At 38.6% G+C, this 22,017-nt stretch overlaps 1 protein-coding gene across 1 annotated transcript; it reads right to left on the reverse strand.

The window, feature by feature from the left end:
• Window positions 1–3,809: 3,809 nt before the first annotated feature.
• Window positions 3,810–18,947, reverse strand: LOC121473053 (UDP-glucuronosyltransferase 2B31-like). Its single transcript, XM_041724970.1, has 6 exons — window positions 18,154–18,947; window positions 12,949–13,097; window positions 11,178–11,309; window positions 9,169–9,256; window positions 8,105–8,324; window positions 3,810–4,315 (listed from the first exon to the last, which is right to left on the reverse strand). Exons 1-6 carry the CDS (start codon window positions 18,875–18,877, stop codon window positions 4,036–4,038), a joined length of 1,593 nt encoding a protein of 530 aa, XP_041580904.1. The 5' UTR covers window positions 18,878–18,947; the 3' UTR covers window positions 3,810–4,035.
• Between the last annotated feature and the right edge of the window lie 3,070 nt (window positions 18,948–22,017).

Raw genomic sequence — 22,017 nt, forward strand, 5'->3', positions numbered from 1 at the left:
AAAGAAGGAAGAAGGGCCCGAATTTGTAATAGAAGATGGTCCATCAGATTTTGGTCAATTAAATATTCTGAATGACACTCCTGAACCGATAGCACAATATCAAAGTGTTGGAACTTGACATCGTGCATCAATATGTTTATTTTGTTAACAAATTTATTATTCCATATCATAGGCATATGAAAATCATGTTGTGAAATGTCAAGAAATGAAGACATGCGTAAATGTTTAAAATACCATAATATGAAATCCTGTCTGTTTTGTGTTTATAGAAATTTACATATATTTTATTTTATTTCCAAAAGAGTATCGTGCTTGTATATTTTTCCTGGAACTTGTTCATGTAGCAATGTGACATGGAGATCATGCAAAAATACTGCCTGTCACCATATCTTCTCCGTAATTACTGTATACATTACATCTTTCATCGAATGTGGTTTTCGTATATATTTAGGTACTTTAGGGAATATGTTGTACATAAATGTGTATGTGTGCATTTCTAGATGGCTGATTCCTAGATGTGGAATTGCATCGTTAAATAGCGTGTTTAAATCTTATCGGAAAGCATCATACTACATTGTACTTCATAAAAATAGTGTTCTCAGATTCTTTCTCCCCCGTCTTTTAGCAGAAGGAAATTTCTTAATTTGGTAAAGCGTATTTATCTATCGTGAGGCAATAACAGGCAATATTGGTGAAATAGTCAAAGTTTTTCACCTGAGATTGGGAAGGAGAGAAGAATGGTGACAATTCCACTTCAGTTCAGAATTGTGTGGGGGGTTCTGACCATACAGGAAAGCCAAAATAAAAATCACAGATTGTGTAGGAAAAAAGGTCCCTGGGAGGCAGAAGGTTGGGACTTGGACTGGAGAATTCCAAGGCAAGCCAAACCATAGTGGAAAGTCTAGAACATGTTACATGTGTACAACATGAAGTGGACCCTGAAGCTGACTTTAAGGAAAAGAATCAGGCATTTCTAAGAGAAGCTGACGGAAGATTGACGTGGTTTCCTTATCTCACTTTGGCATTAATTCAAAATATTTACTAGAGGGACCACTTCCCGGAGAATTAAAACAATTTACATCTAAGCGCTTATTTCTGTAGGACTTCCTCTACCACTTGAAGTAGAAATCAAAGCCGAGGACGTCTCCACAGACAGACAGACAGACAGACAGCCTGCTGACCTGCAGTACCTGTGACTTCTCCACGGCCCAGGAGCCCGAGCAAGGTCCCAGGGCCACTGGCCGGCCCGGCGGCTGCTCCCTGAAGAGAGGCCCAGGCCGGCCGGGATGCGCCAGAACTTTGAGAGTCTGCAGACGGCTGAGGACCCCAGGATGACACCAAGCACCCGACATCCATCTGCACGGTTGGTCACCATCCTTGCTGGCAGGGACTGGGGAACGGGAAGCTGTGGCACGGCCTGCCAAGGAGTGGGGGGCTGTGATTTGCAATGTCAAAGCGCGGGCAGTGGCCCCCAGGAGAGGCCACGCAGCCAGCACACAGGAGACTACCCTGGGGGGACTCAGCCTGTCCTCTGCGCCCTCAGCCACACACCCCAGGGGCGGCCTAGCTCTGGCGTGGAGCTGGTGGCGCTCAGGGTAGGGCATGCACCGTCTGGCTGCACCGAGGGGCTCATCCAGGCTGAGGCTGCAGAGACCCAGTAGGTGAGCAAGTGCCAGCCCTCCAGGACTTGGCGGGTCGGGTGTGATCCTTGGCGGGGTGGCCGACGGCAGGAACCAGGTCAGGGGTCAGGTCAGGGGGCAGCCAGGCCACAGCAGCCCAGGACCAGCAGGGAGGTGGCCTCCAAGTGCCGCTGCTGGGCAGGTCCAGCCCTCGCTGTGGGCTTGGGCGTGGAGTCTCCCCTCGGCCTCTGGCAGCCTTGCAAGCAAAGCAGCAGGAACCAGTGTCAGACCCCTGCCTCAGCCTCTGCTTCAGGGAGCTCAGCTGCTCCTCCTGATGGGCCCCTGCAGCCTGCAAGGGGAGGACTTCCTCCCTGGGAGCCACAGCGGCCTCTTCCCTCTTCAGATTCTGCTGCTTGATCCATCTGTGGGAAACACTTTACTGACTTAATTTGCATTTCCCTATGAATTCATACCTTTTGTTCTCTTATGTTATTGGGTTTTGTTTGTTTGTTTGTTTTTACTTCTGTGAATTGCCTCTTCACATCCTCCGTTTAGTTTCATCTACTGGGTTTTTTGTTTGTTGTTTTTTTTCTGATTTGTAATGTTTCTGGCTTTTCAATACTTACCAACCTTTAATCTGGTAGGTGTGGTACAGCATAGATTTGAGGACAATTAAACCCACTCACGGTTTAACAACATTATCTGCTATGGCTCTCTAGTCTCTTGAGTTAAAAATGTGTCAAATATCTCAAAGAATTGTATGGAAATTCATGATAAACTTTTCTGAGAATTCCCACCCCAAACCTCGCCCCCAGCCCCACATCTGTTTTAACTTGTTTTTAAGAGAAACTCATGCTTTAGGGGAGAGAATGTTGTGAGACTACAGTGATGGTCTTCTTAACCAATGAAGACAGGTATTTTTCTGTCATCTGAACCACTTCAATCATAAAGTGATTGATTCCCGATGCTTAGGTTTCAGGATGCTCTTGAGAATCCTTGTGGGTCGATTCTGTTTCCATAAAATACATAGTTTTTGTCTTCTTTGTAGTGTTATTGATTATCGCCAGACTTGGTGTACCTAGGTTTAAGGAAACGATTGCAATCTGTTTTTTATCACGCCAAAGGATTCATTGTTTCCTGTTATGTTAATGGAAAAGATGGAACAGCAAGCAGGCTGCTGAGGAAAGAGAAAGAATGAGTCATGCTCGTCTAAAGTATGGTCATACAGAATGATCATGATTTCAAACTGCATTGAACTAACACATTGAATTGCTCACCATATCTGTAACAGCAAAGTGATGATGTGTCTGGTTTCAAAAGAGAAGAGGTATATAGGTACCCCCACCGTAGGGGAGAGTGAAAATTTAGTCAGTTCCTCTAGGGAGCATATTCTATACTATCCAACCTACAAGTGAAACTTTATATCCATAATCAAAGGGTAAAATGAGAGTGTAAGCCACCAGGTGAATTGTTTTAAAGGACTGTGGGGTAAAGAGAATAAGCTAATGAAACCGATTTATCATATATTAATTCAGCTTTCTTTTTCTTTTAAGGTTTTATTTACTTGAGAGAGAGAGAGAGAGAGAGAGAGAGCATGCTTGTGAGTGGTAGAGGAATAGAGGGGGAAGGAGAGGGAGAAGGAGATAACCTCCAGCAGACTCCAAGCTGAGCACAGAGCCCAATGCAGGGCTTGATCCCACAACTCTGAGACCATGACCTCTGCTCAAACCGAGAGTAAGGAGCTTAATGGACTGAGGTGCCCAAATAGCTCAGTTTTATAATAGGAAACAGCTGTTATATTTCTAAATTCACATACATTCCACAGGATACTGACAAGGTGGTTGAAGGCCATCAACTTGCCATGTCCCAGGGTAAGGAGTGATGCTCAGGCTGGGTACACTATAAAAGCCAAGGAGAATTAGTGGTCACCCAAAACAAAATGGATGGGTAAGTCATTTTATACAACTTTAACTATCTGTAGTTTCTCTAGCAAAGGACGAAACGACAAATTTTGCACCAAAGTGAAGTTAAAATATTCTGAGTATTTGCACAGTAACAGTGATATTGTGAATAGCCTACTGAATGTTCTTATATTCATGCCCAATGTTGGAAACACAGGTAAGCTCAGTAAGTTTTGGAGGGGGATGACTTTTCATTTAGAATTATAAGTTTCTGTAAATTCCCGTAGAGTTTTATTTTACTTTAATTTTATTTTGCCAGTTTTTCTGTTGGCATGACACATTTCTGACTCTTAAACAGGCAATAAATCCCTTGAGAGCAGATGTTGATCTCAGAAGCTAAGTTGGGAGGAGTCGTATCTTCACAGGGGAAGGGAACTTTACATCATAACTCCTTGCTGGCATCACCTGGAGGAGTCCCATCTAGGAGGCAGACCAGCTTGAGGCCTCAGATACGACTACTCCTTTTTTATCTTCTGCCCTGTTTTTGCGACCTTCCGACAACAAAACAGACAACACTGTGTGGTGACAAACATAGCAGTTGCCACACAGGCCAGCAGAAACCCAATGACATCCAAGGAGTGGTACTGCAACCAGGTGAGGTCGTGGGAGGCTGGCCGCAGGTGCTTGGCTCCTTTGTGGCGCATGACATACTCGATCCAGAAGACTGCTCGGTCCAGGGGCTTCAGAGGCTGATCGTGCTGAATTCTTGATAATTTCATAGCATTCTCTTTGTACCTAAGGGAGAAACGTAAAGACACCGACATTGAAAGGAAGATAATTTGCCAAATCAAAGAATTCCCATGAAAGGTTTTTGAAAAGTGCCATACAAATGATTCAAAACAAGTGCCATAGAATTACGGAAGTCGTGTGTTTTTTATTTGGGTCCTCGTAGGAGATTTGGCTTTTAAATTGGAATTTTCTGAGTGACGAATGTTTTGAAAAGTAAAAATGGAAGTTAGGATAGTTTGATCTTTTCTTTTTAAGATTTTATTTATTTATCCATGAGAGACACACAGAGAGAGGCAGAGACACAGGCAGAGGGAGAAGCAGGCTCCATGCAGGGAGCCCGATGTGGGACTTGATCCCGGGTCTCCAGGATCATGCCCTGAGCCAAAGGCAAGATGCTCAACCACTGAGCAACCCAGGCGTCCCAATTTGATCTTTTCTAACAGAGAAAAGGATACGAGCCATCGTAACAGCTATAAAAGAGACGGTGGAAATGCACTTATAGATTGATCCTCATGAAGTAAGAAAGAGAATTGCGTCATGGTGAGTAAAATGCCACCTCACCGGGCCTCGTCCTTCCATTCTTCTATCCTCTGCTCTTTATTTTCCATCATGTAGCCAGTCTGATTTTTGAAAACAGACATCAGAGTATGACACTTCCCTGCTAAAAAGTTCCCACTGGCTTCTCACTACCTACAGTAAAATTCAAATATGGATTTTGGACTCTAGGATCTTGCAAATACACACACCCGGCAACTTCGTTTCCTGTCACTTTGTCCCACGTACACTCTGCTGTAGGCCCAGAGGCTTGCTAGCAGTTCACTGAAGTTGCCAGACGTATCCCTCCTCAGCCAGCACCTTTGCACTTTCTGGCTCCTCGGTGTCTGCTGGACACTTCCCTGCCACACCCCAAGGCTGCTTCTACCTCTGGATGGATGACCCAGCTTTGTGTCCCGTCTCGGAGAGACTTTTCTGGGCCACACTATCCTAGCACCTTGAGACATTTGTTCTGTTTGTGTCTATGTGTATGTGTGTTGCTATTTGCAACCCAGAACTTGAAAACATGTTTTATTTTCCAAAATAACCTTTAGGCTTAACACATAAGAAATATGCACAGTCTTCAAGGAATACCCATACATTCAAAATTAGCTAGAATATTATTGTGAAGTGGATGTAATAATGTACCTACTACTAAGATATTGGTATAGGGTGTCACAAGCTACCCAGAAGCACCCCATCTGCCCTGATCCTTTTAGTCATCATAGGTTAGTTTTTATTATTTATATATTAGAATACGAAGTGAGCGCTCATTTCCTTTGGTCTTTTGTGTAAGAGTTGTTGGTTAATTCTCGCACTGTATGGTATTCCATTGTTTGGCAATAGCACAGGTTTTTTCATCATTTAACGATCAATAGCCATTTGTGTTAATAATCTTTTGGCCATTACTACTAATGCTGCCATAAAAATCTTGTATCTTGATTTACATGTTTGTACAAGTGTTTGTATATATGTAGAAGTGGAATTGCTGAGAAGAGGTGTATTGATGAGTATGATTTCTTTATTGGCTGAGTTATGGGGAAGTATATTGCTGAATTTCCAAAATGTAGAGAGGTTTTAGTTGTCTTTCTTTTTGATGATTCTAAGTGAATCCCAGTAGAGCTGAACAGGGTGCTCTTGATGATTTATATTCTTCAAAATTCCTTTTGGTTTATGGCCCACGTATGGTTAATTCCAGTATCTATTCCATTCTTGAAAAATGGGTATTCTCTGTTGTTTTATTTTTATTTATTTTTTTTTAAATTTTTATTTATTTATGATAGTCACAGAGAGAGAGAGAGAGGCAGAGACACAGGCGGAGGGAGAAGCAGGCTCCATGCACCGGGAGCCTGATGTGGGATTCGATCCCGGGTCTCCAGGATCGCGCCCTGGGCCAAAGGCAGGCGCCAAACCGCTGCGCCACCCAGGGATCCCTCTCTGTTGTTTTATATATATGTCAGATGGGTTGAATTTTTAAATTGTGTCGTTCAAAACACTTAGGTATTTCTCCCTTCCATTATCTTATCTTTTTTCCCTTGTTCTGATCTTACTTTCTATGTTACTGAGAAAGATGTTTAAAAATTCAATATTATGAGTGTAAATTTGAATGTTTGTTCTTTGGCCCACTTCTACTGCATTTTGATGTTTTTCGTAGTAGGCGTCACTAATTGGCAATTTGTTCTGTTTCGAAAGATAAACCTATTCATTATGAAATACTTCTCTTTATTTTTGTTGGTAATTCTGGACTAGTGTGTCTGATCTTAGCATGGGTCCAACATCTTTCTGTGGTTACTGCTAGAATAGGTCATTTCCTACCTTCTTCGTACTTAAATCTTTTTGCGCATTTCTATTTGAACATGTCTTGTAACTGGCATATAGTTTAAAAAATGTGTTCTGACAATCGTTGTCTCTAAATTATTTAGTCTGTTTAGATTTAATGTCTTGGCATATTTATATTTTCAACTACTGTCTTAGTCTGTTTTCTTTTCTATTTGGCCAACCTGCCTTATATTTCTTTACCTTTCTCTCTTGTTTTAAGGTATTTTTATTATGCAATTACTCTACCATTTTCTCCCCATAATACATTTTTCAGTGTTTCTGATATGTGAATGACAATAAGTACATGAAAAGATGTTTAATAACTTTGGCTGTAAGAGAAATGAAAACGAAGACCACAAAGAAAGACCCACTAGGATGGCTGTAATAAAAAAGATGATAGCAAGTGTTGAATATGATGTGGAGAACTTGAATCTCCCATACTTAGCTGGCGGAAATGTAAAATAGTGCAACTTATTTGGACATCAATTTGGCAGTTCCTCATAGAGATAATGTGTGGCCTAGATGTCTAACCAAAATGCTACTCCTAGATGTCTACCCAAAAGAAGTGAAAAATTTTGTTCACACAATAAATGTGTAGCAATATTGATAATACCTAAATGTGGAAATAACCCAAATGTTCACGAACTGATACATGGATACATTGTAGCATATCCATACCATCGGATATTTATCATTCAGCAATACAAACCTACCACACGAATGAAACTCAAAAACATGCCAAATGAAAGAAGCCACATGCAAAAGCCCGTAAGTGGTATGATTCCACTTGTATGAAACACCCAGAATACAGCAATTTGTAGAGACAGAAGTAGATTAATGTTTACTTGAGGCAAGAGAAATGGGCAAAGACTGCTAAGTCAGTCGTCTGTGATTTCTTCTTGGGCTAAAAAAATATCCCAAACAGATTATGGTGATGGTTTCGTAATTCCATAATATACTACATGTATTTGAATTTTATACTTTTAGTTTTATGGTACACAAATTACATATTATAAATATATTAACAATAAGAACCAAAATCAATGTTTGAGCAAAAAGAGATTTATAGCTTTGGAAATTTTGGTTACTGAATTGAGAGTCACTTTACATGACTTCAAGTTCTTCATTCTTTCATTCTATGGTTTCTATCATAGGAACTTTGAAATATTCTTACAGTTACTATATAATCGTTTGCATTTGTGTATGTAGAAAATTGTAGCAGTAATTGGTTGCCCATTAAGTCAAAGAGATTTAAATGCAACTGTGAAATAAATGTCTGGTTGAAAATAAAACTAGATTTAAGATCAATCTATCACTTGGCTTCTTTCCAAATTAGCCTCCTAAGAATGGGAGGAAACTCACAACCACCATTGACTATCTATCAATAATCTATCGATAATCTATTGATAAATTCTATCAATTGAAAAAAAATGCAATACTCACGAAGGGTCATTAATGACTGTCCTCAATGCATTGAGCAAGTCTGCGCTAGACATTGTGCTGAAGTCCAGTCTGATAGCTGCTCCCTTAGCTTTCATGTGAACAATGTTATCAGCTTGATCGGCAAACAAGGGAATGCCCACCATGGGGATCCCGTGGTAGATCGCCTCATAGATGCCGTTGGTTCCACCATGGGTTATAAAGGCTTTGGCTTTCGGATGACCTAGGATTGGAAGAATCTCAGCACATTATTAACTGTAAGTCTTAGAAATAAAATGAGAATTGGGCAACATAAGACATATGTTATTATATAAACATGAAACAGCATTAAAATGTCTTTTGGCTGTCAGCGCAAGAAGCACATAAATGTGCTGGAGAGGTAAATGAAGATTGGTGTGGTGCTTGTAACTTGAAAAATGAATACAAGATTGCTGGACAGACAAATTGAACGATAACATTCTGGTTATCACCAAAAAAAGGGAAAGGGTGCAAAAAAAAGAAAGGGAGGTGGCATGTTAGAACATATCCTCTTAAAGACACAGTAAAGTCATTGAGTTTCACTGTAGGGTGTCAAGGCAGCAGGAAGTGTGATGGTGGTGGCTCAAATCAGGGGAAGGAAAGATAGCACTTTATCATGAAATGTGACTTCATGGAAAAGATTATGGTATTTTTCTAGGGAAAATGTAGAGTCCCTGGTAATAAAAGAGAGGCTATTATTTTCCATTGGCACTAAATACCCATGCAGAAGGAGAAAGGATAGGAATAAGGTGGGAAAATTCGGAGACAGAGTGATGCTCTAGGTAGTTAGTAACAACTTATGTGGGAGAAGTAATTACAGCTGAGATACAGATACTTTGATTCTGGCCATAAGGAATGGGACTGTGTATAACAACATGCCAACTGTTGTAGCTTATCTTTTTCCCCTCTAGGTCTGCAAAATATATGTAAGAAAGTTAAGTTTTAGTTTTGAGTTTTTGAGTAGTAAATGCTCAATCAGATTGCTTTTTGATGAACTGCTATCATTTTGTTTAGAGTTCCTTTCAATTCAGTATTTGCCAGATTCTTACCAAGAAGGTCATTCTGGGGAAGCCACTTATACAGCCGAGTATTTGGCCCTAAGGTGTCTGGGTTCTTGCCATCAAATCTCCATAGAACCTGTTAAAGAAAATACCTTATTTCATGAGTTGAACTTTGAAGTTATAGCTTGTGAACATTTTAAAGAAATTAAGAGATAATCCAGTTAGACTCCTTTCATTGACTGATAAAAAACAAGGACAAAAGATATTAAAAATGAGACTACTAAAACCCTAGTATAGTAAGAATACCCCCATTTTGTTACTTATTTTTATATTCAAGCAAGTATGAATGTAATCATAATATTTCACACATGAGGATTAGACAGATGAGATTATCAAGGACAAATTCAAGCATTTAAGAAATTTTTAGGCAGTTATTATAATTCTAGTGCAAACGAGTAGGAAATTACTAAATCCACACCTTAGTCTGTTATCATTGCTTTCATCTTCCAATGTAATACCAACCTATTTACATCTTTTTAAGTGATACAGATGGACGTTCCCTTATATCCACTTGCTCATAGCCCTAGTTCCATAAGTTCTTTTATTTGAGTTTTACATGTTTTGATACACAAAAAAGCTAAATATGTCATCTGCTGCTTGTGAGAAACAAGTAATTCTGCTTATTAGTAATTCATTAATATCAATAATTTCTCCTTAGTACGTTTAACTTCTTTCACATTACCTATGATTAGGCACTACTTCCAAGAAAAAGGTAATTTTTTTTACATGAATGCAGATTATTATTAGTATTTCTTGGTTTGGCAGTTCTTTACATGTGGGAAGAAAAGCTTGTTGGCACTTCAGAAATAACAGTGTACATGTCACAAAAACTCCAAAAGTGTAGTGGTGCTAAGTTTTATTGAACTGGTTGTTGACATGTCAATGATGCACTACAAAGCACTGACAGCATTGAGTGATATGAAATCTATGGCCAAGCAATTTCCATTGCCATATTAAAATAGATTCTGATTTTAGAATTTCCCAGCAATCCTCATAACTGGAATATAGTTTGCATTGGTTAGCTTATATTTGCTATATGAATGTTAAAATAACTTGCTATAGTAAGCAAAAATTAGCATAAGGAGAAACTATTACAGTGACCGAAAAGTAGTTCACAAATGCCCAAATACTCCAGGTGCATTCTATATATCGGATAATAATTTACTATTGTAGTTTATGCAGAAAGAGGCATGTGAAACTTTCCCATGCTAGGCTTGTTTCTGGTTGACTCCTTAATATGTATTTTTTTTCCTTCCTTAATTGGGAGCAGTTATTATTCTTTTAAGTTAGAGTCCTTTGCAACCAGATATTACTAAGCACTGGGTCACCTTGAGGAGTGGACCCATCTTCCCCCTTTTCAATGATCTTACTCTTTCACTCGGAATAGGGTCCATTCCATCAGTCATGTCAATTTTTCCCTTTTTCTAAGTCATCTTGGCTGGACGAAACCTAGACATAGTTTGGTGAGCCCTGGGCATTGTTTTTCTACACAGCACACTGAGGAGGCTTACCTCAAAATTTAGGAGAAGGAAAGGAAATCTGGATTATCTGGTAAGTGTAAACTGTATGGTGCTTTTCAGACTTTTATCAGTTCCTCTTTAACATAACTGTTGAAATTTAACTCCTTTCTGAGAACAGCTATGAGGTAGTCAGTGCCCTTGGAAGTCTTGAAAGGAATGCAGATCTTGTAAGGAAAAGGAAAGAATGACAGACAGAATTTGGTGATTGCTATTCCTGCCCAGGACACATTACAATACCAAGCTTTACTCTGCACGTCCTATAAATATATTTTTCCAATCTCAATGTTAATGCCAAAGGTATTGTCAAAACGACTTCTGTAGTACTTTAGCATCTGCCATTTATATTTTCCTCATGTTTGAGGTAAATTGGAGCTATCATAATGATGTTCATGTCATGAAGGAGAGGGTAATCCGGCCCTTTACAGAGTTTAACAGCCTCATTAGGTAGTTGTATACAATCAAGGTACTCTGTCTAACCTTTTGTGGAATCTGGGCAAGGGCTGATGCAATCACATTGGCTCTTTCCTCTGGCATGTTATTGACCATTGACCCTAGAGAAAACACCACAATACCGTTTTCTCCAGAGCTCTGGACAAACTCTTCCATTTCCTGTGAAGAAAAAATTTGCTCCATCACAAAAGAGAAACAGCATAGCAAACACTATTGGAAGAATTTCTATGAGGTTGCGTGGGAGGCTCAGTCGTTTCAGTATCCGACTCTTGATTTGGGCTCAGGTTATGATTTCGGGGTTGTGAGATGGAGCCCTGTGTCTAGCTCTGTGCCCAGTGGGGACTTTCCTGGGTGTTCTCTCTCCTTCTGCTCCCTTCCCCCACCCCATGTGCAGTCTCTCTCTCTCTCATAAATAAATAAATAAATAAATCTTTAAAAAATTTTCTTCAATTAAAGATAGATACCAAATATCATCAAGAATTATTAGAGTAATGCCTATATTGATTCTTATTGTGATAAACTACACATAAAAATTATCATTTTAAGTATATCTGAGTATGCAGTTCAATAGTGTGTATATTTTATACTGTTGGTCAACTAATCACCAGAACTTTTTCACCTTGCTAAACTGGATCTCAATACCCATTATATAACAATTACCGATTCCCTGTTAGACCATCTTTATTTTTTTTATTTTTATTTTTTAAAATATTTTATTTTTTTATTCATTTTAGAGGCAGAGACACAGGCAGAGGGAGAAGCAGCTATAATGATAGCAACTATCATTATACCTTGTATTTTTGTGAATTTGAGTGATCTGGATACCTTATATCAGGGGAATCATACAGTATTTGTCTTTTTATGATTGCCCACTTTCACTTTGCATAATATCCCAAAGCTTTGCCACTTTGGAGTAGGTGTTAGAATTTTCTTCTATTTTAGACCGAATATTCTGTTGTGTGTAAATACATTTTGTTTTTGGATTTGTCTGTTGATGGACACTTGTGTTAGACTGAATAGAACTTTTGCTAGTTTTACATCAGGATTTAGACCTTGAGAAAGTTACCATATACACCTAAATATTTTGCAATCAAAATCGATATTAGGTTAACCATTGAATAAGATCTTAGTTTCAGGGTAATCAGACCCTTTGCAGAGTTTAAAAGACTCATTAGGTAGTTATATATGATTAAGGTTATTTATCTAACCTTTTGTGGAATCTGGGCAAGGCTAGATGTAATCACAGTGGCTCATTCCTCTAGTAGACATCCAGCATGATGAAGAGACCATCAAGTAATTCAGTAAGGGATGCTTATTTTTCAATTATTTCTTGAAGGTTCAATATCAACCTAAAACTTATTATATCATTGCTTTTTTCATGAAGATTATCACCTTATGTGCTAAGAGTGTACTTTTGCAATTTTATACGATGGATTTTTTCAGATATAAGTGGTAGAAGTTATTTGGTCTTTATTAAATATGCAGAATTCATGGTCCTCATTATATACACAGTGTAGCTTTCTCCGTGCTCAGGTTTACTGAGATTTTGTCTGGCCTTGGTGTGTGGCGGAAAACATATGTTCTCATAGATTAATTAAACCTGTTAATTAAGTAAGTCGTCAAACCTTGGGATCTCAAATGAGGAATTGTGTAAGTTGGAATGACAGCAAGGAAACATTTGATTTGCCTGCAGATATTGTTGGGGCACATGAATATTGTTGAGGAATGACCTTTTTAAGCTACAATACTGATGAAATGGCCTAGAGGAAACAAAGCAAAAGAAACAGGAATCAGTTACCTTAGGCAGGGGTTTGGCAGGTTTGCAGTGGAGGCCTCCAACAAAGTCAAAATGTGGTAGGAGTGGGCGAGGAAATTCCAAATCCCAGTAGGTTCGAATGAGCCATATATCAGCTTTCCTCATTAACTCATATAGTGTAGTGGGTCTTCCTGAAGGAGAAAAAACAAACAGATCACATCAATAAGAGAAAGGTTGGGTATCCCTGGGTGGCTTAGCAGTATGGCGCCTCCCTTTGGCTCAGGGCGTGATCCTGGAGTCCCGAGATTGAGTCCTGCATTGGGCACCTGGCATGGAGCCTGCTTCTCCCTTTGCCTGTGTCTCTGCCTCTCTCTCTGTCTATCATCAATCAATCAATCAATAAATAAATCATTAGAAAGCTAAAAAAAATAAGAGAAAGGATAAAATGTATATGATCATTTCCACATATGCAGAAAAGGCATTTGACTAAGTATAACAGCCATTGATGATAAAAACCCTCAGCAACATTGGTTTCGAGGGAACATACCTCAACAAAATAAAGGCTTAAATGGAAAACCCACAGTGAACATCATACTCAATGGGAAACACCTGAGAGCTTCTCCTCTAAGGTCAGGCACAAGACAAGGATGTCCACCCTTCCCACTTTTATTCAACATAGTACTAGAAGTCCCGGCTACAGCAATGAGACAATGAAAAGAACTAAAACCATCCAAATTGGTCAGGAAGAAATAAAACTGTCACTATTTGCAGATGACATGATACTCTATATAGAAAATCCTGAAGACTTAAGCAGAAAAGTCCTAGAACTGATAAATTAATTCAGTAAAGTCACAGGATACAAATCAGTGTACAGAAATCTGTTATATTTCTATGTACTAATAATGCAGCAGAAGAGAGAAATTAAGAAAACAATCCTGTTTGCCATTGCACCAAAAATAATAAAACTTAACCAAAGAGGTGAAAGATCTGTACTCTGAAAACTATAAAATACTGATGAAAGAAATTGAGGGTAAAAGGCGTTCCATGCACAAAACTTGGAAGAATAGTATTGAAACTGTCTATAATACCCAAGGCAAACTTTAGATTTAGTGTGATCCCTATCAAAATACCAACAGCATTTTTCACAGAACTGGAACAAACAATCCTAAGATTTGTTGGAACTACAAAAGATTTCAAATAACCAGAGCTATCTTGAAAAAGAAAAAAAGCAAACTGGACGTATCACAATACAAGAGTTCAAGTTATGCTACAAAGCTATAATGATCAAAACAGTATGGTCGTGACACAAAAATAGACACATAGATCAATGGAAGAGCGTAGAAAACCCAGAAACGAACACACAATTATATGGGCAATTAATCTTTGACAAAGCAGGAAAGAATATCCAATGGGAAAATGACAGTTTCTTGGTGTCGGGAATATTGGACAGCAACATGGAAAAGAATGAAACTGGACCACAGTTTTTTTAGTCTTCTTTTATTTTTTATTCTATTTTTTAAAAATTTTTATTTATTTATGATAGTCACACACAGAGAGAGAGAGAGGCAGAGACACAGGCAGAGAGAGAAGCAGGCTCCATGCACCGGGACCCTGACGTGGGATTCGATCCTGGGTCTCCAGTATCGTGTCCTGGGCCAAAGGGAGGCGATAATCCGCTGCGCCACCCAGGGATCCCTTTTTTATCCTATTTTTATTTTTAGTCTTTTATTTTATTTTATTTTATTTTATTTTATTTTATTTATTTTATTTTATTTTATTTTATTTTATTTTATTTTATTTTATTATTCATGAGAGACAGAGAGAGAGAGAGAGAGAGAGAGAGAGAGAGAGAGAGAGGCAGAGACACAGGCAGAGGGAGAAGTAGGCTCCATGCAGGGAGTCCAAGGTGGGAGGGTCTCCAGGATCACGACCTGGGTTTAACCGCTGAGCCCCCCGGGCTGCCTTGACAACTTTCTTACAGTATATCCCAAAATAAATTCAAGGTGGAATGAAAGACCTAAGCGTGAGACAGGAAACCATTAAAATCCAGGAGAAGAAAACACGCAGTGATCTCTTGACCTCAGCAAGAGCAATATCTCACCAGATATATTGATGGTAGTAGGAAACAAAAACAAAAATGAACTATTGGCACTTCATCAAGATAAAAATCTTCTGTACAGCCAAGGAAATAATCAGCAAACCTGACAGGCAACCTACAGAATGGGAGAAGGTATTTGCAAATGACATTTTCAGTAAAGAGACGGTATCCAACATCTATAAAGAGTTTATCAAACTCAACAACGACACCCAGGGAACAAATAACACATTTAAAAAATGGGCAGGAGACGTGAATAGGCATTTTTTTAAAAAGATTTTATTAACTTATTCATAAGAGACACAGAGAGAGAGCGAGGCAGAGACACAGGCAGAGCGAGAAGCAGGCTCCATGCAGGGAGCCTGAGGTGGGACTCGATCCCAGGTCCCCAGGATCACACCCTGGGCGGAAGGCTGCACTAAACCGCTGAGCCACCCAGGCTGCCCATGTGTCAAATTTAATGAACCAACCAAACAAGCAAAATACAAAAAGACAGAGAGAAACCAAGAAATAGATTTTCACTGTAGGGAAAAAAACTGATGGTTATCAGAGGGGAGGTGAATGTGGGGGATGGGTAACACTGGTGATGGGGATTAAGAAGTGAACTCATGATGAGCACTGAGTGATGTGTGGAAGTGTTGAATCACTGTATTGTACACCTGAAAGTAATATAACACTCTGTTAACTATCCTGGAATGAAAATTAAAACGTGGGAGAAAACTAAGAGTAAATAAAGAAGTAAAAAAACTCACAACAAGCAACTTCTACTACAAGCAAGTAGAAGAAATGAGGTTAATGGAATGTGAATTTACTATGGAATCTTCTGAAAGGAGTTTGACTAATTAGAAAAAAGGCTTAAAAGTATTTGTAGTTTGCTAACAGACACATGTATGATTCAAACATGTATTGATGCAAATATATACATTTGCATATATATATGTTGATCATATGTAAATATGAGAGACAAAGTGTAAGACTCATTTCTCACATCACAGTAGTACATTCACAACCAAACAATTTGTTAACCTCAGCCACTATGAAAATAGACCATGTATTTATTTATTCTTGAATTCTGCAAAAGTAACATGCAAATCTAAGCTATTGAGCCCCCCCCCATCAATTAACCAATGGAAACATCTTTCCCGCGTGTACTCAGTGTGATTTTCTACAATTTAGCAAATTATTCCCTTGATCCTAGATTTTCCAAAAAACTGTGAGTTTTGGGGGGTATGGCTTGTATTGACCATTGTAATTAGTTAATATTTGGAGCTTAATAATATTTATGTAATAAATAATATTTGCAAGTAACAGCTGGAATATTTTCAAGAAGTATGGAAATAGATACGTGCACTCTTAATTGTGGCGCATTACGTCTTTAGGGCAGTAACATAGTTGTTTTTTTTTTTTTAATGTGAACTATTAACGTGTATGTTCACCCCTCAGTAAGATTTAGACCTTTAAAACAGGATTTATGGGCAACCCCGGTGGCGCAGCGGTTTAGCGCCACCTTCTGTCCAGGGCGTGATCCTGGTGTCCCGGGATCGAGTCCCACATCAGGCTTCCTGCATGGAGCCTGCTTCTCCCTCTGCCTGTGTCTCTGCCTCTCTCTCTCTCTCTCTCTCTCTCCGTGTCTCTCATAAATAAATAAATAAATAAATAAATAAATAAATAAATAAATAAATATCTTTAAAAAAATAATAAAAAACAGGATTTATAAGCCCTGGTGAAAGAATATGTAATCATTAGAAACTTCATACTATAGATTCCTGAGTCTAACATAGCCATTGTATCTCATAGCCTTCTAATTGGCTATGGAGGAAGGAATTATGAAGGAGTTATTCACAGTCATAAAACATGATTAAACCTAAGCCACTGTCAAATTAAACATGCATTTGTTTATTCTGAAATGCTGCAAAAGTGAAGGATGCAAACGTAAACAATTATTTGAGCTCCCCTGTCAATTAACCAATGGAAACACTTTTCCCTAGAGTTCTCAGTGTAATTTCTACAATTCAGCAAGTTATTCCCTTGATCCTAAAATTTCTTTCAGGTAATATGTAATCACTTTAATTCTCTTTTTAAAAAAAGATTTTATTTATTTATTTATTCATGACAGAGATGGAGAGAGCAAGGCAGAGTCACAGGCTTAGGGTGAAGCAGGCTCCATGCAGGGAGCCTGATGTGGGACTCTGTCCCGGGACCCCAGGATCATATCCTGAGCCAAAGGCAGACGCTTAACCGCTGAGCCACCAGGCATCCCAACACTTTAATTCTTAACTAAGGAAACTGAAGAAACAAGTGGGAATAATATCCTCAATACTATAGACAGTTGTACTAGAAATATATGACCCCTCAGTTGACATGTCTGCTTTCATCAAGATAGTGACATTTCTAATGCCGTTTTTTTAAGATGGAAAAAGTAGAGTAAAATGGATATATAGAAAATAAGTACAGCAGACAGGAATTTAAAGCAGTGAGACTACTGTGACATAATAGTGGTAGATGCATATCGTTATAAATTTTTAAAACTCATAAAATGTACCAAGCTGAGACTAAACTCTTATGTAAACTATGAACTTTGGATGATAATAATGTGTCAGTGTAGGTTCATGAGTTGCAACAAATGTACCACTTTGATGGGGGATGTTGATAATGGAGAAACTTATGACTGTGTGGGGGTGAGGGTTATACAGGAAATCGTGATTCAAAATGCTGTGACTTAAAATTCTTCTAAAAAGTAACGCATAGCATAAGTAATACTTTCACCGTGTATTTGATAAACAACAAAGGAAGGATAAAATACTTTACTGAGAAAAAATTAAAAAGCAAACCACAGAAACCCCTTTTTAAAGATATTACAAACAAACACATGGAATGGATATGTCATTGGTTCAAGAATTCCTCAGTGCTCTAATGTCAGTTATTGACTCCCTAGAGTGTGATGGACCCATAATGGACAGCGGGATTCTAACTGGCCCTGACATATATAAGTCTTTGCATGTGTTTGTGAGATTGAGAGATCATTTTATACTTTCATGTCATCATTTTACTTCTAAAAGACAAATTTCCTCCCTCTTACTACTTATACAAACTCTCCTCCCTAGCACTAGGAGAGTTAAGACTTCGTGTTACTAATGAAAAGCAGGACTTACCTAGTACTTCGCTGTAAAACTGATCCCAACTCTTCTCATTCATTGTTTGGAACCAAAAGTCAAAATAAAGCACATATAGCATATTTTTCACTCTCTCCATGAATGTCATTTGATCAGTTAATTCTGACAGAATAACAGGTACGTAGGATGGAGGGAGCGGAAGTCCTCCAATGTGTTTCTCAAATGCATAGCCTGCAGAGAAACGGAGAGTGTACACTAAAGGTATTTTAAGGAGCTCAGCCAGCAGCTCACCGCAGGGTCCCACAGCGTCTGCAAGGATGAGATTGAATTTTGATTCTTGTAGTTTTGTCATGAGTTTCTTGTTCAAAACTACATCTTTACAGAGCTTCTCAACACACTCATAAGATTCCCAAAGAATTTCTTGCATTACGGAAAAATACGCCCAAAATGAATCTTTTGGCATATCATATGTCCAAGTCTTGAGCAGTTTTATGACCAAAGCCTCAAAATCACCTCTAGATAAATGTGCAGAATAAATCTCAAATTTAATAGCAGATACTTTGTTCGGATCAACAAGAATGGAAGCTGAAGATGTCAGAACAGTCACTTCATGACCCCTCTGGACAAGTTCATCCAGGATTGTCTTTACATTGATCCAATGGCTGTATTCTGTGGGCCACACCAGCACCTTCCCGCAGCTCCCAGAGCTAAAGTAACAGCTCAGCTGGAGCAGCAGCAGAACTGAAATCCATTTCGTAGACATCCTGGTGGAACGCGCTGCTGCTTCTGAAATTCCTGCCTTCTCCTACCATTGCTTGCACTTATATCCGAGGAGCATCAATCAGGAAGTTAAAATATAACTCCTACCTTTCAAAGTAAATACATTATATGAACTGTCCGAGCATTTGGATGGCAAGTGGAAAAAGCCAAAGTAGATGACTTCATTTGTATGCAAATGTGTGTAATGTCTGTTTGATGATTTTAAGTCCTATCATCTAGCTAAGAGTCAATGTGCAAGTCATCTGTCTTACGTAACATATTTTGGAAGAGTGTCGAGGACGGTGGTGAGAGGTGACTGCAGTCCTCTTGACACAAGAATGAATAATTTATACAGGAAAATTATCTTTCTGGTTATGATGACTCAAGAGATGGTTTTGTTTTGTTCATAAAACTTTGGTTGACATGTGCGTCCATACCGTACAAGTGCCAGATTTAAAGTGTACAGTTCAGTGGTTCATAGTATATTCACAGAATTGTGCAACCGCTCTGGTGATCAATTTTAGAGCACTTTCATCACCCCAAATGGAAACCCTCACTCTGTGATGGAACTCTTCATTTTCTGCATTTCCCAGCCTTAGTCAACATTTTGTCTACTTTTTTTGTCATATATATTGCCTGTTTTGAGCATTTCGTATAAATGAAGTGTCTCTTGTGACTGCTTATTTTAATTAGCATACTATTTTATTTAAAGAAATTATTTTGAATTTATTGAGATATCCTTGATATAACATTGTGCAGTGGTGAGGTGTACAACATGATGACTTGATTCGCTTTATATATTGTGAAGAGATTACACCATTCTCATCCATCACATCACACACTTATCTTTTTGTCTGGTGAGAACTTTATAAAAATCATTTTTATTACTTTTTTATTGAAGTACAGTTGACACACAATGTTACGTTAGTTTCAGGTTACAACATAGTGATTCAACAAGTCTATCTGCTGTGGTGTGCTCACAAGCGTGAATTCCATTTGTCACTACACAATGCCACTACAATTACTGACTATATTCCCTGCGTTTTGTGTTTTATTCTCCTGACATTTATTCCATTTATTTCATACCTGGAAGCCCGTATCTCCCACTCCCTTTCACTCATTTTGCCTTCCCTCTCCCCCTTTTCTCTAGAAGCTATCATTTCTCTATATTGGTGAGTCTTTCCGCTCTGTTTGTTTATTTGTTTCGTTTAGATTCCACATATAAGTGAAATCATCTGACATTTGTCTTTCTCCTTCTGACATATTTCACTTAGCATAACACCCTCTCAGTTTGTCCATGTTATCACCAATGGCAAGATCTCATTCTTTGTTTGTGGTGGAATAATATTGCATTGTCTCTATATAGTACGTCATCATTATCCATTCATCTATTGATGGACACTTGCATTATTTCCATTAGCTGGCTATTTCAAATAATTCTGCAGTAAACGTAGGGTGTGTATATCTTTTTGAATTAGTGTTTCGTTTTCTTTGGGTAAATACCCAGTTGTGGAATTACTGGAGCATGTGGTATTTCTATTTTTAGTTTCTTGAGAAACCTCCGTACTGCTTCCTCTAGTGGCTGCACCACCAACAGTGGACAAGGGTTCACTCCCTTGTGAGTTGGTTTCCTCCAACTTTGCCAATACTTGTATTTCTTGTCTTTTTGATTCTAGCCATTCTGACACGTGTAAGATGATATCTCCTTGTCGTTTTGATGTGTATTACCCTGATGATTGTGACGTTGAGCATATTTTCATGTATCTGTAGGCCATCTATTTGTCATCATTATCTTCTCCTCCTCCTCCCCTCCTCCTCCTCCTCCTCTTCTTCCTCCTCCTTCTCCTCCTCCTCCTCCTCCTCCTCCTCCTCCTCCTCCTCCTCCTCCTCCTCCTCCTCCTCCTCCTCTTCTTCTTCTTCTTCTTCTTCTTCTTCTTCTTCTTCTTCTTCTTCTTCTTCTTCTTCTTCTTCTTCTTCTTCTTCTTTCTTCTCCAGAAGGCTCCATGCTCAAAGTGGTGGTTGAATTCATGACCCTGAGATCAAGAGTCATATACTTTGCCAATTGAGCCAGGCAAGTGCCCCTTCATTGCTGGTCTTCTTTGGGAAAAGTCTATTCAGTTTGTCTGCCCATATTTTAATTGGATTATTTCACTTTTTTGGTGTTGGATTATATATGTTCTTTATATTTTTTGGATATTAATCCCCTACTGGATATGCCATTTGGAAATGTCTTCTCCTCCTGTGTAAGTTGCCTTTTGGTTTTGTTGTTGGTTTCCTACGTTGTGCAAAACCTTACTTTGGTGTAGTCCCAATAGTTTATTTTAGCTTTGGTTTCCCTTGCCTGAGGAGGGATATCTAGAAAAATGTTGCTGCAAACAATGTCAAGGAGATTGCTGCCTATGTTTTCTTCTAGCTTTTTGATTTCATGCCTCACATTTGGTGTTTAATCCATTTTGAGCTTATTTTTGCATATGGTGTAAGAAAGTGGTTCAGTTTTATTCTTTGATGTGTAATGGTCCAGCTTTCAAGCACCATTAATTGAAGGGGCTGTCTGTCCCCCATCATATATTCCTACCTCTTTTGTCCTAGATTAATTGGCCATAGAAGTGTGGGTTTTATGCCTGGGCTCTCTCTTCTGTTCCACTTCTCAGTATATTTGTTTTTGTGTCAGCACCGTGCTGCTTTGATTACTATAGCTTTGTAGTGTATCTTAAAATGTGAGATTGTGATGCCTCCAGCTTTGTTCTTCCTTCCTGAGATTGTTTTGGCTATTTGGGGTCATTTTTGATTCCATACAGGTTTTAGTATTATTTGTTTTGATAATGTGAAAAATGCTATTGGTATTTTGATAGAGATTGCTTTTTTTTTTATTGGCAAATTGAAAATGCAGTCACCTTTCATGTTCTTGGCTTGAAATATTTAGAATTACATCTTGTCCCATTCATTGAACTGAAATTTACTGAACATTTTCAATGTTTAACACTGTTGTGGCCTTGTTTTTAGGAATATGGAGGGGAATGCAACAAAATTACCCCTCAGTGAACTTGAAAAAGAAATCAAAAGGCAATACAGACTGAAAGAAAGTATTTGCAAAAGATCCATTTGAAAAAGAACTTGCATCTGAAATAAAGAAATTCTTATAAC

Source organism: Vulpes lagopus, chromosome 12, assembly GCF_018345385.1.
Source record: "Vulpes lagopus strain Blue_001 chromosome 12, ASM1834538v1, whole genome shotgun sequence".
Taxonomy (NCBI): domain Eukaryota; kingdom Metazoa; phylum Chordata; class Mammalia; order Carnivora; family Canidae; genus Vulpes; species Vulpes lagopus.

Excerpts from the sequence above, each read along its gene's own strand:
- LOC121473053 (XM_041724970.1), bottom strand. The coding sequence starts at position 18,877 with ATGTCTACGAAATGGATTTCAGTTCTGCTGCTGCTCCAGCTGAGCTGT. Across the intron at positions 8,325-9,168 it reads TCCCCAGAATGACCTTCTTG|GTCATCCGAAAGCCAAAGCC; the intron begins GTAAGAATCTGG and ends TTCCAATCCTAG. Across the intron at positions 4,316-8,104 it reads ACAGTCATTAATGACCCTTC|GTACAAAGAGAATGCTATGA; the intron begins GTGAGTATTGCA and ends TTTCTCCCTTAG.